Source organism: Trypanosoma brucei, chromosome 2 (genome assembly GCF_000210295.1).
Source record: "Trypanosoma brucei gambiense DAL972 chromosome 2, complete sequence".
Lineage (NCBI taxonomy): Eukaryota > Euglenozoa > Kinetoplastea > Trypanosomatida > Trypanosomatidae > Trypanosoma > Trypanosoma brucei.
The window spans coordinates 272,647-289,047 of NC_026735.1; the positions used below are offsets into that span (position 1 = coordinate 272,647).

A 16,401-nucleotide genomic window follows, 5' to 3' on the forward strand; every position below is an offset into this window, starting at 1 on the left:
GACTCAATGAAGAGTTCTTCACCGTTCTTTTTCTTCTTTCTTTCTTTTTTTCATCTCCACATCTAATTCCTTTGTTCTGTTACCTTATCGAATTAAAAATAAAATAAAATAAACCGGTTTATAAATATGAGAAAATTGGCATGTAGGTATGCAGACACAGCTATATATATATATATATATATATATATATTTACGAATGATAATTTATAATGGTGCATATGTATATGCATATGCACATTTTCACAGATACGAATCTTACATTGAGGATTAATTAAGGGGCACCGAACAACAATAAGCAGGGAGGGAAGGGAAGAGAGAAGGAGAATAATGAGGAGAATGTTACCTAAGAGAGGGAATAGAGCGTCAAAAACAAAACAAAACAAAAGAACAACAACAACAACAAAAAAAATCAAAAAATTTAAAAAAAGGGGAGGGAGGGGGTACGTTAATTTGGATTGCGTGGAATGAGGGTTGATATTTTTGTGCAGGTGAATGTTGTGTTGAATTGGTGGTTGGCGGTGCTGTTCCGTAGTCGGCCAGAAATATATTTGTTTTTTTAAAACACGTTAATCGTATTGGTGTGGAATGCGTGTCAATGTTGTTGTCCATGGGAAGGGGAGGCCGGGGGAAAAATATAAATATGTAAATAAAATACAGCCGAAGTTTCCGCATTTGCCGAGACATGACCAACTTCACGTCGCTTACGGCCATACGCTTGTTTGTATGGAGGAATGCGAGTTTATTGCTTTTTATCCCCCATCCTTTCGAATTTTATTTTCCCGTTATTACTCCATTTTATATTTATTATTTGTTTACTCGCGGAGTGGTGAGTACAGGAGGTCGCTGCGAATGAGTTCCCTTCGTTTTGATTTGTTTTGTTTCTTTTTCTTTCCCCCCTTCGTGTAATCAACCGTCGTAACACTCCACATTGAACTTTATTTTCTCCACTAATCTTCTCGTCCACCTGTGCCATCCCTTCCTTTATAAATATATATATTTGTTTTAAGTTTCCTTCGTTTTTTTCACTTCTTTTCCCCGCGGCCGTTGAACCATGTCTCTTTCCTTCTCATGTCGCTCTCTTATTTATATCTCCTTTTTTTTAAAAAAAAAAGAGAGATCCCTCGTTTCTTTAACTGACACACGTACATGTTGAACCGTAGCGCCTCCGCCTTTTTTGTTTTTATTTTTGTTTACACTCTCCATGTTCACTTTGAGGAGACGAAAAACAAACAAATGAACAAACAAAAAGTGTTGGATGATGAGAGGTAATATAATCGTCAGAACACAAATGTTTCTTTATGACTGTAGTTGCTGATGATGTGAGGCGAAGGGTAAGCATGATGAAAGTTGATGTTTATTTTATTGTATATATGTTTTTTTTTCTGTTGTATTTGTGTTTCTGTTGGGCGAGTGTTTTCCATTCGTTTCCCTTTTGTTAAGGCTACGGTTTCTCTTACTTTTGTGAAGTTAAAAAAAAAAAAGGACAACAAAAAAGACGGAGAATAAAAAGAGAAGCTGCGGGAATGAAACGAGACATGTGCGAAGAGAAAATGAAAGAAGGGACGACTGGCGGTGGCGGTTGTGGCGGGGGGGGGAAAGTTGAGTCAATTCGGTATCTCTAACTGCCTCGAATGGGAGTGACTTTATTTCTCGTCACGTCGCAGCTTCACGTGTATTTTTTTTTTTTGAAATTTATCTTTGTATCGTCTGTTTCGACTGCCGCGTAAAGTGATTTGTTTTTCCTCGTTTTGCATAGGGGAGCGAGTCGGAGCGTAAAAGAAAAATACACGAGCGCGAAGGGGGAACGTGTCAGGTTTGACAGTTTTACCGACTGCCACAGTTTGGCATGCGTGTCCCCTTGTGGTTCTCTGAGGGTTGATGGAAACTTGCGGGAAATAAAAGTTATAGCAATGAAAGGGGCAATACTCCGGAGAAGAGGGGAATGGCGTTTTTGTTTGGAGGAGATGATAAGGTTCTGCTCAAAAATGTATGTGTGGGCGTGTATATATATATGTCTTTGTGTGTCTGTGTGTCTGTTGTTAGGAAACCTATTCGTCTACTCTGCACCTCCAGCCTCCCGTTAATGCTTTCAGTAGCAAGCTTTGCAGCGTGTCTTTACGCGCTTCATCGTTATGTCTTTTAGTTCACTTCTATTTTCTTATTTCTCACTTGCTTTTGACACATTAGGGTTCGCTTAGAGTAGGCGGAGGGTTCTGCACATGCCACGGCGTGCTGAGGCCCTGGGGGCACTCAATCCACAGCAGCAACAACAAATTATCCATGATGAGCACCCACGTATGATCGGAGTGCAGAATGAGCTGCTGGAAACTAGTGTTAGCGAACAACTCAGCCCTCTTGCAGGATTCCTCGTGCGAACACTCAACCGTTGTGGTCCTCTCACGCTGAAAGCTCTCGCTGAAGCTGTCAGGCAGGAACCCTTCGGAAACCCCTTGAGGAGTAGCAAAGGTGGCGGCGCAAGTGTTAGCGGCGGCAGCGTGAATGAGGCGGTGAAGCAGGTAAGCAGCCCGATCCCGCTTCCCGTGACCGCACCAAGTGATATTGTAACCGATGCAGCTATCAAAGAGATCATGACACGGTTGCTGTTGCACCGCGTTGTGCAACATGACCCGTCTTCCAGTACTTATAGCGTGGCACTGGGATACGGATTATTTCTGCGCACCCTCTTCCCTGTTGTTGTGCAGTTTTTTCAACGGAACTTCGGAGAGACGGGTGTGACAATTTTAATGGTGTTTTATCAGCTTGCCGTTGTACCATGGGAGGCAGCTCTGCGACTAGCAACCGAGCGTCGGCCAGCGCTTGGCGAGGCACTTCGTCATTGTGCGCGGGAGATGGAAAAACTGGGTCTTATTGAATTTCTTCCAGATAAATTGCCGGGACAAGCTGCAACGGCATCCCCATCTAATGCCGGTTCGGGGACGCGTATAGAGGGGCCTGGGGAAACGGTTGCAGCGGACGCTTGTCTGCAGGAACTTTGCCGGTTACACGTTCCTAACATTCTCTTTGAGATGCTCCGTGACGCCATCCATCGCCACCTTCTTGCCGAGCGGTTCGCCGATGGCAGCGGGTCAAACGGTGGTGGCAGTGTGGCCTCAGCCATTGTTGAAGCCTTTACCGCTTCTGCGCGCTGCCGTCGGTTTAGTGAACGCGTGTCCGGCTTTCCAGCGGCTCGTCCCCCAAGTAGCGCATCAATGCCGCTTCGTGCACTTTTGCGTGAGGTACCACACCCCGAGCCCACTGTGACGGAGGTATTAAACCGTATGTGCCGCGCAGAGGGCGATAACATAATGAGCTGTGGTGGCGGTGCAGGTGTAGATGCACTGGAAGGACCATACCGCTTTCGGTATGATGCGGCTGTGGAGGCCATGCAACGGGACTGTTGTGAGCGGATGGTGTTCGCGCGCCACGGTGTGCTTGGTGTGCGGTTGATCAAGTTGCTTCTTCAGCACCACCACATGGAGGATCGTATGTTAGCTGAGGAGGCCATAGCGACACTCCCCCGCACGCGAGAGGTGCTTCATGCGATGATGCGTGACGGGTATGTGCGTCAGCAGGAGGTACCTAAGACAAGTACATTGACTGACCGGCTTCCAAAGAACTCTATTTTCCTTTGGGGATGTAACATGGAGAGTGACCTCCTGCCCACTGTACGGCTGCAAGTGGCAATGGCATTACGACTAACGATAACACGGCTCGCGATGGAACGAAATAATGGTGTGGGTCCCGGCACAGCAATGCCAACTCCAATGAACATCGTGGCATCTGCTACCGCTACCATAAACGGTGATGTTCATCCAACCGGTGGTTCTTATGAAAGCAAACACGCAGTTGCGGCCCTGGAGAGCAGTGCAACGGCGTTGATGGACATGATGCTAGTTTTGGACTTTTACTAAAGTGTGTTGGGAGGGTGTCCACTCACGGGTTCGTATTTAACTAGGACTCCGTCTATCAGGTGCCGGCTGTCCTCGTTACGGAAATGCTTGCAGCTGATTGTTACTGCTTCATCGACTCCCTTATCACGTGTTTTTTTCTTTTTTTCTTTGTTTTTCTAAACACTGCCGGCGCTACAAACTTCGGCTCTTGACTTATAGTTAAGTAGTGTTGGATACATTTCGTTTCTTTTGAATCCACGAAATGAATTACACTGCGGCCCGCAAGCTGCAGGAGAGGAAGCAACGGAGAGAAGAGAAGAGGAGAGCACTCTCGCTAGTGTACGCACAACTTCAGGCAATAATAGAAGCTGGCCGTGGTAGTAAAGATGATGAAGATGAGGAGGCATCAGAAGCGCCAAGCGTGTCCATGCAGCAGAACAACATTGTTCTGACGGCCACCACCAACGTGACGGGTGGACTTGGCCGACCTACGGCGTCTGCTATGAGGAGGTACACCAACAAAGACCGCCGCCTCCCGACAATTTTCCAGGAGCAGCGGCAGACCACCCACAACATTGACCTGTTGTGTACTGAACTCAAGGGCCAAATATCAAAGATGGAGGGGGAGTTTGGCCGCCGTCGCAGGGCGCTTCAGGGCTCTCCGCTCGGTGACGTTCGAAACCGATTGGTATCAAGATCCAGGACACCTCTTACAACTACACAGCTGCAGAAATACAAAGGAAGAAGCGATTCGCCTCAGGATGGGGATGTTAGTGGTGGCGAAGGTAATGACGGTAACAGTGGAGGAGTTGAGACCGGACCCCGACGCGGTGATATTGAGCGCGTGCGTGTTGCTGCTGCAGATGAGGGTTTACGAGATGATCAGTCCGTCTCTGATTACGCTGCAGAACCCGACATCCCAATGTACTCTCCGGGGCGTACCCTCCGTGACGAGGTGGAGGCGATGGATGATTCCATTAAGAAGGTGAGCCAATGCATGGCCTCCATGATGTTATTAGAGGAGATGGATTCAGGCAACCCCTGGTGGGAATCTGCTATGCTTGTCCGAGAGATGAAGGCGTGCAACATTCGTGCAAATTATCATGTTCGTTGCGTGTTGAAGTGGATCGTTCGTGCGCAGGAACACTTTCTTCTGGAGGCAGTCTCTAAGAATAGCCAATCGGCTCGTTGTAGCGAAGAGATGGTGTATATGCGCGAGCAGGTGGGCCTATTTTCCCAGCGAATCGAACAGAGTAGGAAACTTCTGACGGAGGTGGAGGCTGAAATTGCGAACTTAAAAAGTTCCCTCAATGAGGCTACTGTGATGCGGAATGAGCTACTAGAACAATTGTTGAAGGAGGCCTGCGAGTCTAATATGTTACCGCCGGGATCCACAAATCTGCAGTCCGCGGAATTGGTGATGCTATTGGAGTATGTTATGTGGCCAGTATCTCTGCTCTCAGATGTGGAACGTGTCAAGGCTTGGGTTCAATCTCAGGACACTCAGTTGGATGTATAGACAGCAATATTCAAATGTTGAGGTGAGTTCGCAAAAAAGCCGTGTTTCAGCGGCTAATAAACTTCACCAAATGCGCCCGGTGTTATCTGTCTTTCACAACTGTGCGTATTTACACGTGTGTACTTTATTTTGCCCTTTCCTTCTCCCTTCGCAGGGAGTCCGGGAGAGCTTTTCACCCTATGAGCAGCTAAATTATGTACTTCCTGTGCTTCTCATAGCGGATGGGATCTGTTCGCGACAAGCGTGTAGGGTACGTTTTGTCTTCCTGCTGGCAGCTTTTACCCCAAATTCCTCCGTCTTTCCCCTTCCTTCGCATTTACACATGTGCTTTCTACTTTTTTTTTTTGCTTTTCGCACTTTCCTGATGCTTCTGTTTTAATTAAACCAACTTTGTTGGCACGATTGCTAGGAGTTTACATCAGTACGGTGCAAACGGTGCGCGGGTGTGGTAGCACCTTGTTTCAGAAATAGTTTTCCTCTAGAAAACTGGGACAAACACATTCTTCCTATCCATACAAAATCACAGAATGTCTGATGCGTCCGTTAATGACGTCGCACGTGTGGAATCGGCGGGCGCCAATCGCCTACAGGAAATAGCACAGTTCGATGAAGTGCGACAAGATAATCTTAATTTTGAGTACTATGAGCGCCAGTTCCAGGAGGTGCTTATGAGCCTTGAGAACGACGAGGTGCTCGCCACTTTCCGAACTGAATACGCGTCCCTCTACCACTCTTTCCTGAAGAGTCACGATGGTGAGTCACGCCTGTTGAAGAAGTGCATCGAGCTGCAAGCGGACATCGACACCTGCTCATCTAAGCTGGTTACTGCGGATGAGCTTTCCCGTGGCGACAAGAACACCATCGATACCCTTCGAATTGAGATTGAGAAGACGCGGAAGAAAATTGATGTCACAAAGGAGCGTGAGGCGGCTCTGAAGGACAAAGTAGCTGCCCTTCGGCGGGAACTGCGGGACTTGGAGGAAAAGTCGCATTTGCAGGTCGAGTTGACGTCACAGAAGGCAGCAATGCAGAGCCTGCAGCGCACTCTTGAAACTGTGACGAAAGAGCGTGAATTGCAAGCGCTTCAGTTGAGTTCTCTGAGGCAGGATTACTCTTTGTTAGAGAAGAGAATGGAGCGCCTGCGAGAAGTTAAGGATTCAGGGGATATGGAGCTTCAGAAGATGCGGAGTGCAATTGATGAGAAACAAGAGGAGGCTGATGTCCATAAGGCGCTCAGGCTACGCAAGGAGGAGGAACTTCGTGAGTTGCGACAGGACATTACCCAACGTGCTGCTTCCGTTCAGGAGCGCCAGACTGCGATTGAAAAATTGACGGAGGAAAGCAGTCAGCATAATGTAGACACAAAGAGAACTTTAGATGAAATAAACCGACTCTCCCAGGTTTACCAGCAGCTCTCGCAACAGTTGCAACATGTTAACCAAACGAGTCAGGTATGTAATGAAGAGAATGACACCCTCCAGCGGCGTGTGAATGACTTGTTGGAGGCACTCAAGGCGGCGGAAGTTGAACTTAAATCTGTTAACCGCGTTCACAAGCGGGAGCTGAAGGTTCTGGAGGCTGCTCGACGCCGCAACGCCGTTGCGACAAACCGCAGAGCGGAAGCGGAGGCCAACCTCTCGGCCCTTCAAATGGAGCTTCGTATGAGGGAAGATCAACTTGCGGCGGCGCTGGTTGCGATCGAGGCGGAGGAAAAGCACATTGCTCTCTTATTGAACCAGCGCAACTCGCTGCACAGGGATATACTTAATACTGTGTCAAGGAAGCAGCAGCAGATCATATTCCTAGACGAGAGACGGTCAACCCTCCACCATCTGGAGTATGAATTACATGCCTTTGTTGAGCATGCACAGCAGCAAAATGAAAAAATATTTAAACTCTCACGCGAGTGCGATTCTTATGAAAATGTTATCCAAACAGATGCTGTGCACTGCGCAAACATTATGTGTGAGGTGCAGTTGAGAGAGTCCCAGCTGGAGGAGTTGAATCAAAACTTGAAGGATGTAGATGTAAGGCTCCAGCAGCAGCAGGGCCTCCTGGAGGCCATGGTACGGGAACGCAGTGTCTATAGCAAGCATTACATTCAGTTATGTTCGAGTGTGGCTGAAATTTCACAGGGATTTAAATCCGTTCTCATGCAAATAAAGCAAATACAGGAGGAGATACAGCGCCGAGAGCGTCGGAAACGTGTGGAGGACGCCGTGATTGAGAAGCTTTCTATCCAACAGAAAAATATAGCGGGTCGAATAGCGCGGTTGCAGCGTCTCACCGAGAAGCGCGCTCACTCCGTGCGACAGTTTAACTATGAAGTGAACCGCCTTGGTGAAATTGCTGTGCAGGGAGAAGAAGAGGTGTTGCGCCAGCGCCGCCGTTGCCACGCCGTTCAGAAGGAACGTGATACGCTTGAGTATCAGGTGGTACAGCGTGATTCGGAGCTGCTGGATCTCTACAAGAAATTGCAGGTACAAAGAACTGTACTGGACAGGGGTAGTGAAATTTATCAGGGGCGCCTTCAGACAATTCAACACCTTCAGCAGCAAATTGGTCAGGTCAGCGGTGAACTTGCCCGGCTTCGAAAGTTTGCTTCACGACTTCCCGAGTTGCGTGTGAAGGTGAACACCGCTGCGCGTGATCTTCGGCGGGAGCAGTTGCGTGTTGAAGCACTGATGCAGGAATGCGTGCGTCCCATGAATATTCATCCCAACCACCAACTCTCATGGTCCGAGCCCGAAGTCTATGCGCTGACGGAGAAGGTTAACCACCTCCAGCGAGAGCTGGTGACGCGACACGCAGAGTTAGCAGAGAAGGAGGATCTCATTCGATCCAGAGAACAGAGTTACCTAAAGTACAAAGCAGAGGTAGCTCGGCAGGTTGGACCGGAGATGGCGGAGCAAATAGCGGTGTATCAAGGCAACCTTGCCAAAAAGACGGGGCAGATGCGGGCCATGATGCAGAGTCTCAAGTACTTCCGCGAGCAAACGGAGATGTACCAGGAACGATACAATGAGCTTCATGCTACGTTAGACAGACTCGCTGAAGAGTACATTGAGTCAAGGCAGAGGAGTGGATATAACACAACACAACTTTCCACAAGGGATGGAGGCCGACGTAGTAACTGTGAGGATGCAGATGCTACAAGTGCTGAAGATGTGTACAAGGGTTTTGTGGCACCACCCCACTCAACTCCTAGTGAAGAAGCACCGAAGCGGTTGACAGGTAGTGCATCCACGACGGAGGGTGTAGGGACTGGCGCATTGCAACCACAACATTCATCACCGGCGCTACCAGAAGCTGAGATACAGAAGGTGGTGGTGGAAGAAGTGGTGGAAGAGTTTGGGGGTGCAGATGTTGCAAGTGCTGAAGATGTGTACAAGGGTTTTGTGGCATCTCCCCACTCAACTCTTAGTGAAGAAGCACCGAAGCAGTTAACTGGTAGTGCATCCACAACGGAGGGTGTAGGGACTGACGCATTGCAACCACAACATTCATCACCGGCGCTACCAGAAGCTGAGGATGGTGAAGCTGAAATACAGAAGGCAGTGGTGGAAGAGGTGGTGGAAGAGTTTGGGGATGAGGAGGATCAGACACCGGGAGAGGAGGGTAAGTGAGCACACTGCTGTGAAGAAGGTAGTGATTCTCCGTATGCTCCGTAGAGTAGATGCTTCATCAATTATGTCAATGTACATTCCGTGGTGGAACGCGGTGACAGTCCGGGTGAGGAGGATGAGGGCGATGTTAAAGACGGTGTAGGGGGTGTATTTTCAATGGCCTATGCGGGCTTTTCCTCTTTATTATGTCGAATATTATGCACAGGTGGGGGAAGCGAGGAAAAGTTCTGTGCCATTCTCTCTTTTGCGTGTCTAATTTTCGCGTTTATTCCCAATTATCGTTTGCTGTAGCTGGCCGCGTGTTATAAAAATGAAGAGCCTGGTGTTGTGTTCGCCGAACACGCTTAGTTGCTTCGTGCTCGTTTATTAAAGCGAAATTTGTGGCTGACTCCCATTTTCACAACTTTCTGTTTTTTCATTCTCTTTTTGTTTTTTGTGCGTGTTTTTTTGCTTCCCCTTTTTGTCGCATTTTTGGGGATCAGCCGTCGAAATATCGATCGTGTTTCCGAGTCTTGTCGGTGCCCGTGCGGAGTAGCAAAAGGGAACACTTGACATCTTTTGGTCCATAGACAAGAAAGGAAGTGCACAGCAAGGAGGGAATCAAGGAGTCAACTGACAAAGGTAATCCTACCGCTGAAACTGACGAAAAAAAAAGAGGGAGACAAAATAAGCGGAAAGGATGCGAAAGCTGGGTTCGGGTGGCCGTGGTGTGTGGGCAAACAGCTTGACGACAAAACGTACCGTGCAGGTCGGGGGCTATTCGGCTGTTTCGCTACTACCTTCTACAACCCCTTTGTGTAATGGGTTAAGTACCTTGTTTGGTGTGCAACGGCGCTTTCAGTCCAGTGTTACGCCATGGGGTGGTCAACAAGGTGGGGGGAGTGGCAGCAACAGCAACAGTAACACTCAACAGCAACAGGGCCGGGCATGGGTAAACCCACAGGCAGTGCCCCCTGGTGAGTTTCTAAACAAATATGCCCGCAATTTGACGGAAGAGGCTCGCATGGGACGCCTGGACCCCATTATTGGCAGAGAGGAAATTATCCGCCGTACCATTCAAGTATTGAGTCGCCGAACGAAAAATAACCCCGTTCTTATCGGAGAACCTGGCGTTGGGAAGACAGCCATTGTGGAAGGATTGGCCCAACGTATTGTCAGTGGCGAAGTACCGGAGAGTATCAAGGATAAGAAAGTGTTCTCGCTAGACATGGGCTCTTTAGTTGCTGGTGCGAAGTTCCGTGGTGAGTTTGAGGAGCGGCTGAAGGGTGTGCTAAAGGACACAATTGAGTCGCAGGGGAAAGTTATTCTTTTCATTGACGAGTTGCACACCCTCGTTGGGGCGGGGGCATCCGGTGACGGATCCATGGACGCGGCGAACCTCCTGAAGCCTTCACTCGCCCGTGGTGAGCTTCATTGCGTCGGTGCCACCACTTTGGATGAATACAAGCGTCACATCGAGAAGGATGCCGCTCTAGCTCGCCGCTTTCAGTCTGTCCTCGTGACTGAGCCCACGGTTGAGGAAACCATCTCCGTGCTACGTGGCATTAAGGAAAAATATGAGGCCCACCATGGGTGTCTCATTAAGGACGAGGCCCTCGTTTACGCAGCGGTTAATTCCCATCGATACCTCTCAGAGAGGCGGCTACCCGACAAGGCTATCGACCTTATCGACGAGGCAGCAAGTCGGCTGCGACTTCAGCAGGAGTCCAAACCGGAGCAGCTTGATAGCGTGGGACGTGAGCTTGTCCGCCTAAAGATTGAAGCTGAAGCAGTGAAGAAAGATAAGGATGAGCTGGGAAAGGCGAAACTGACGCAGCTCTACAACCGCATTGAGGAGAGGCAGAAGGAGTATGATGCATTGGAAGAGCGCTGGAAGAAGGAGAAGGCCATGTTCGACCGCATCAAGAAACGAACGGAGGACTTGGATGTTCTTCGCCACCACTACGAGCAGGCGCGAGCGGAGGGTGATTTTGCCAAGGCATCCGAAATATTGCATGGAAGGATACCTGCTCTGAAGAAAGAAATTGATGCGGATAAGCAGGCAACTCGCACTGAAAACTTCCTTACGCATGACTCCGTTACCGCTGATGACATTGCTCAGGTCATTGCCCGTGCCACTGGCATTCCCGTTGCACAACTTATGACAGGTGAGAGGGAGAAGCTCATCACCATGGACAAGGAGCTTCGTCAGAGGGTTCTTGGCCAAGACGAGGCGATTGCCACTATTACCAACGTTGTGCGCATTTCTCGTGCTGGCCTCCACGCACACAAGCGTCCACTTGGCTCCTTCCTATTTCTTGGCCCAACTGGTGTGGGAAAAACCGAGATATGCAAACAACTGGCGAGGTTTCTATTCGATGATGAATCTTTCATATGCCGCATTGATATGAGCGAGTACATGGAACGACATGCGGTTCACCGTCTTATTGGAGCACCCCCGGGATATGTTGGCTATGAAGAAGGTGGTGAACTCACCGAGTCGGTGCGACGCCGCCCGTACCAAATTGTCCTTTTTGATGAGTTCGAGAAGGCGCACCCGAGTGTATCGAATATCCTCCTTCAAGTCCTTGACGAAGGTCACCTTACGGACAGTCATGGCCGGCGTGTGGATTTCAAGAACACTATCATTATTCTCACGTCAAACATTGGAGCTGACGCCATTGCTGCGCTGCCAGAGGGTTGTCCATCCTCGAAGGCGATGCCATCTGTCATGCAGCAGGTGAGACAGCGCATGACACCAGAGTTTATCAACCGCTTGGATGATATTGTTATGTTCAATCGACTTGGCAAGGCTGAGACTCGAAAGATTGTTGATCTCCTCTTTGCACATGTACAGTCAATGTTGGACGACCAGGAGATTAAGCTGGAGGTGAGCTCTGATGTGTTTGAATGGTTTGGGACGAATGGTTACAGCCCAGTCTACGGCGCTCGCCCACTTAAGCGGCTCGTACAGTCCGAATTATTAAACCGGTTGGCGATTATGCTGTTGGACGGTCGGATTCGGGAGAAGGAAACCGTGAAGGTGGAAATGCGTGATGGAGAGGTATTTGTGCATCAGAACCATGACGCCGTGCGCCCAGTGGATGCCGCAGACCTGGGTCCGCAACTCACAGAATGAACCTGCCACCTTCCTCCTACATAAAAGGAAGGCTTGATTGCAAAAAACAAAACAAAACAAAACAGGATCATGACTAGGATGGCGAGGTCAGTTCCCTCAAAAGAGTGCAGGACAGTCAAAAGTTGGTGGAGGTACTCCGTGTTCGGTAGTTCACTATTATTATTATTGTTACTGTTATTATCATTATTATTATTATTACCGTTATGGGTCATTACTATATTATTATTTGGTCCGTTCGTGCATACGACTCTGCGTGAGTGACTGAGTGAATGAGCTTTGTGCTTTTGTGTGTGTATGTGGGGGGTGGGTGGGTGGGTGAGTGCTTGGGAAAGATATCATTTTCGCATTCCTGGTAGGTCATAATACTGACTCACCTTATCTTACCTTACCTTGTAGGTGAGAGAAAAGAAACAAAATAGGTTTCTTCATTTTCTTTCACTTTGTTCGTACCCCGGCACCGCTCTTTCTCTTGCTCTCTTTCCCTGTCTCTTGCACATCTCTCTGTGTGTTTTCTTTCATTACCCGGTGTGTTCGTGGGTAAAATTAGTTTGCACATAAGACGTTTCTAATTATTCGCGCACGAGCAGGAATATTTCTTTCCCTTGAGGGGCGTGAGGGAATGGTATTTTGCCACCCATACATTCCAAATCTCGTTTTTTGTGCGTGTTTCTCATTACCATTGCCACTACCATTATCTCCATTTTTGGGCACCATTTCTCTTTTTCTCTTTTTCTTTCCTCTTTATTACTTTTATTTCTCGCCTGTTGCTGAAGTGACGGTAAATGTTGGAGTCTGACACGCAGTTTCCCTCCGCTACAGATATAAAAACTGTTGCGTCCCTTACGGAAGTGGATGGACAAGTGATAACCTTCGCACAGCTGCGTGCAAACCGCTTGAAGGCGCACAAATTGCTTGACAATGTGGAGGAACTGCTGCGGATTGCGGAGGAGATCAAATGGGCATTTATGTGGGTTTCCACTTCTTAAAAGAAAATAACAACAACAGCAATAACATAAAAAATAAAATGAAAAAAAAAATAAATAAAAGTGCCAACCGTTTCATTCGGGTTATGGTGCTGCTGTGGCATTATGTCATATTTTCACTTTAGATACTCTTCAGCGGGTATCGACCTTCACATGCATACATGGGTGTAGTTACACAAAATTACACACAAACACACACACACAAAAAAAAAAAAAATAAATAAATAATGAAGGCGCACGTAAACGGCCGAAGAGGACGAAAGGCACTCGGACAATTCTTTCGTGCCTCTGCTTCCACTTCCGTTTGTGCATTTCTCTTTTTTTTTTTTTTATGTTTGTGTGCTTGTGAAGGATGTGCATATGCAAACGTTCTGCCTCCATGACTTCACTACACAATTTCTCACAGTACTCACGCAAATATATGCATTAATACACACACACACACACATACATACATTTATATATTTTTATGTATTCTCTTCGTGAAAGGAAAAAATTAGCGATGGAAAGTTTCCACTTGCTCTTTTGATGGGGTCATTATTTTTATATTCTTTTTTATTTTATTGCTGCTCTTTTTTTTATTCTTTCTTTTTTTTTTTTGATCCCCTCTTCCCCCTTTCCGTGTCTTTCTGTGCACTTTTTCCTTCTGGAAAAATTCAAAAAGACTCAGAGGGGGAATAGAAGACGAAACAGCAACAACAAGGAGGCAGAAAGAAACAAAAAAGAAAACAGAAAGAAAGAAAAAGAGCCAGAGTAATAATAATTAATAAATCACTGAAGGAACGGAAAGGCTCGAAACGAAAAAGAGGAGGAATATTTGGAGATGTTGCCTAAGCAACAGTTGGGAGGTTCTGTTTGCAACGCTTCCATAGAAACTGTCAACACGGAGGCCACAGATCCAAGTGAGGCTAAAAAGATTGTACTCAATGCAGGACGAAGTGAAAAGGTGAACGTTTATGTTCCACCTTCCACGCTTATGGTGCGGGATATTCAGGAGCAAATTCCTGCTGAATATTTCCAGCGCAGCATGTGGAGGAGCTTTAGCTACCTTAGCCGTGACATGTTTCAGCTTTTCCTCACATTCGTCATCATGTACAATTTTGTGCTTCCCATGCTGGACAGTTCCCTTCTGAATGCCGTTCCACCCGTGGCTTGGCTCTCCCGAGCTGCGGCATGGATGATATATTGGTTTGTACAAGGGCTTAATGGTACGGCTCTATGGGTTCTTGCACATGAATGTGGTCATCAGGCATTTTGCAATTCCCGTAGGGTAAACAACGCCGTGGGGATGATTCTTCACAGCGCTTTGCTTGTTCCGTATCACAGCTGGCGTCTTACTCATGGCACTCACCATAAACACACCAATCATCTCACGAAGGACCTCGTTTTCGTACCTGTGCAGCGCTCAGCCGTGGGAGAGGCGGTGGAGGAGGCGCCCATTGTTATGTTGTGGAATATGGCACTAATGTTCCTTTTTGGTTGGCCCATGCATTTGCTTGTCAACGTGGGTGGTCAGAAGTTTGATCGCTTCACTTCCCATTTTGACCCCAACGCACCGTTCTTTCGTCGCGCAGACTATAATAATGTTATGGTGTCGAATATGGGAGTGCTGCTTACATTGTCTATACTTGGTGCATGCAGTTGGAGTTTCGGTTTTGCCGTGGTGGTGCGCTGGTACCTCATTCCGTACCTTTGGGTAAATTTCTGGCTTGTGTACATTACGTACATGCAGCATTCGGATGTAAGGTTGCCGCACTATACGCATGATCATTGGACATATGTGCGAGGCGCTGTCGCTGCGGTAGACAGAGATTTTGGTCCGTTACTGAACAGCTGGCTACATCACATTAATGATTCACATGTGGTGCATCATCTCTTCAGTCAGATGCCACATTATAATGCCATTGAGGTAACGAGGAAACATATTCGAGATATTCTTGGGGATTTGTACGTGACGGATGCGAAGCCGTTGCTGAAGTCCCTGGTGCATACATGGCGTGAGTGCCGTTATGTCGTCCCTTCGGAGGGGATCTGCATTTATCGCAGTTAATTATTTCTTTTCTCATCATTCCGTTCACGTGTGCGGACGGGATGGTGGGAAAAGTAATGGAAGGAGTGGGGAGGGTGAAGGAAAAAATAAATGAATAAATAAGAATTGCGCGTGTTTGTATTTGTGTTTCTGCTAAGGGTGTTAATAATAATAATAATAATGCATGGCTAAAATATAAGGGGTAAATTAGAAGGAAAGGGTGATCGGGGTGGGTGGAAGAAATTGTGTTCTGTTATCGGTAAGAATTGGTCGTATGACCACATAGACGGAAATTTGAGAAGAATAAAAAGAAAAAGCAAAAAAAAAACGAAGAAAAATTCAGGAGATTAATGTGGGTAGCTCACGAAGGTTATTCTCATTGAAACTGAAGAAACAAAAGAAAACCAAAGCCCAAACAAAAAACAAACAAACAAAAAAAACGGAAACAACAAAAAGGAATAGCGAAGAGAGAATAGAGAAAGCGGGATAGTGGTATTAAAAAGAAGATTGGAAAAAAGGGCTAAAAAAAAAAAAGATCAACTGAGGTAAGGAAGGAGGGAGAGAAAGTTGATACAAGGAGAGGAGAAACTATTCCTTATAACTGTAACCGTCAAAACTATATATTTTATTTATTTATTTTTTATATGTTCGTACAAAGAGCATGTGTTTTAAGTTGTATCCCCACTCCGGTATATTTGTGAAGATATATATATATATATTTGTTTATTGAATACAAATACAAATACAAATACAAATACAAATAAATATATACATATATATTATTCGTGACGGGCAGTGGAACCCCAATGAGGGAGGGGGATCGAATCACGCGCATTTGTGTGACGTTGACTCCGAAGGTTTTTTCCCTTTTTTTTTTTTTGCACATTTGCCCCTGTGTGCCCGTCTTTTTTTTTTTTTCGTCTTCAATTTTGTTTTTTGTTTTTGTGGATGTGAAATTTTGGGGGAGAGAAGGAAGAAGAGGAACCGGAAGAGGAAGAGAAAAGGGGGTGAGGAAACTAACTGGTGTGTGTGTGTGTGTGATTATTGCGGTATCATTTAATTCCTTCTTTTGTGTTCTTTCTTTCTTTCTTTCTTTTTTTGTTTTTTTTTTTCAATTTTCCCTCCCCCCTTTTTTTTATTCTGCTTTATTTTTCATTCGGTGCATTACAGCAATGATAGCGGTATGGGGGAGGGGCGAATAAAGGCATTACTTTTTTTTTTGGATTTTTTTTCCCC

The 16,401-nt window shown here is 46.8% G+C and overlaps 7 protein-coding genes across 7 annotated transcripts; 6 read left to right on the plus strand and 1 right to left on the minus strand.

Annotated features, from left to right (window-relative positions):
* Positions 1-363: 363 nt before the first annotated feature.
* Positions 364-711, minus strand: TbgDal_II1400 (hypothetical protein, unlikely; the record flags this gene model as incomplete). The annotated part of the gene is made up of 1 exon (XM_011773414.1): positions 364-711. The coding sequence occupies one exon, from the start codon at positions 709-711 to the stop codon at positions 364-366; it is 348 nt and encodes a 115-aa protein (XP_011771716.1).
* A 1,508-nt stretch (positions 712-2,219) lies between these two features.
* Positions 2,220-3,911, plus strand: TbgDal_II1410 (hypothetical protein, conserved; the record flags this gene model as incomplete). The annotated part of the gene is made up of 1 exon (XM_011773415.1): positions 2,220-3,911. One exon carries the CDS (start codon positions 2,220-2,222, stop codon positions 3,909-3,911), a length of 1,692 nt encoding a protein of 563 aa, XP_011771717.1.
* A 241-nt stretch (positions 3,912-4,152) lies between these two features.
* On the plus strand, positions 4,153-5,409 carry TbgDal_II1420 (hypothetical protein, conserved; the record flags this gene model as incomplete). Its single annotated transcript, XM_011773416.1, has 1 exon — positions 4,153-5,409. The coding sequence occupies one exon, from the start codon at positions 4,153-4,155 to the stop codon at positions 5,407-5,409; it is 1,257 nt and encodes a 418-aa protein (XP_011771718.1).
* Positions 5,410-5,936: 527 nt separating this feature from the next.
* TbgDal_II1430 (hypothetical protein, conserved) lies at positions 5,937-9,035 on the plus strand (the record flags this gene model as incomplete). The annotated part of the gene is made up of 1 exon (XM_011773417.1): positions 5,937-9,035. The coding sequence occupies one exon, from the start codon at positions 5,937-5,939 to the stop codon at positions 9,033-9,035; it is 3,099 nt and encodes a 1,032-aa protein (XP_011771719.1).
* A 679-nt stretch (positions 9,036-9,714) lies between these two features.
* On the plus strand, positions 9,715-12,153 carry TbgDal_II1440 (ATP-dependent Clp protease subunit, heat shock protein 78 (HSP78), putative; the record flags this gene model as incomplete). Its single annotated transcript, XM_011773418.1, has 1 exon — positions 9,715-12,153. One exon carries the CDS (start codon positions 9,715-9,717, stop codon positions 12,151-12,153), a length of 2,439 nt encoding a protein of 812 aa, XP_011771720.1.
* A 1,806-nt stretch (positions 12,154-13,959) lies between these two features.
* On the plus strand, positions 13,960-15,186 carry TbgDal_II1450 (fatty acid desaturase, putative; the record flags this gene model as incomplete). The annotated part of the gene is made up of 1 exon (XM_011773419.1): positions 13,960-15,186. The coding sequence occupies one exon, from the start codon at positions 13,960-13,962 to the stop codon at positions 15,184-15,186; it is 1,227 nt and encodes a 408-aa protein (XP_011771721.1).
* Positions 15,187-15,971: 785 nt separating this feature from the next.
* On the plus strand, positions 15,972-16,367 carry TbgDal_II1460 (hypothetical protein, unlikely; the record flags this gene model as incomplete). Its single annotated transcript, XM_011773420.1, has 1 exon — positions 15,972-16,367. The coding sequence occupies one exon, from the start codon at positions 15,972-15,974 to the stop codon at positions 16,365-16,367; it is 396 nt and encodes a 131-aa protein (XP_011771722.1).
* Positions 16,368-16,401: the final 34 nt, after the last annotated feature.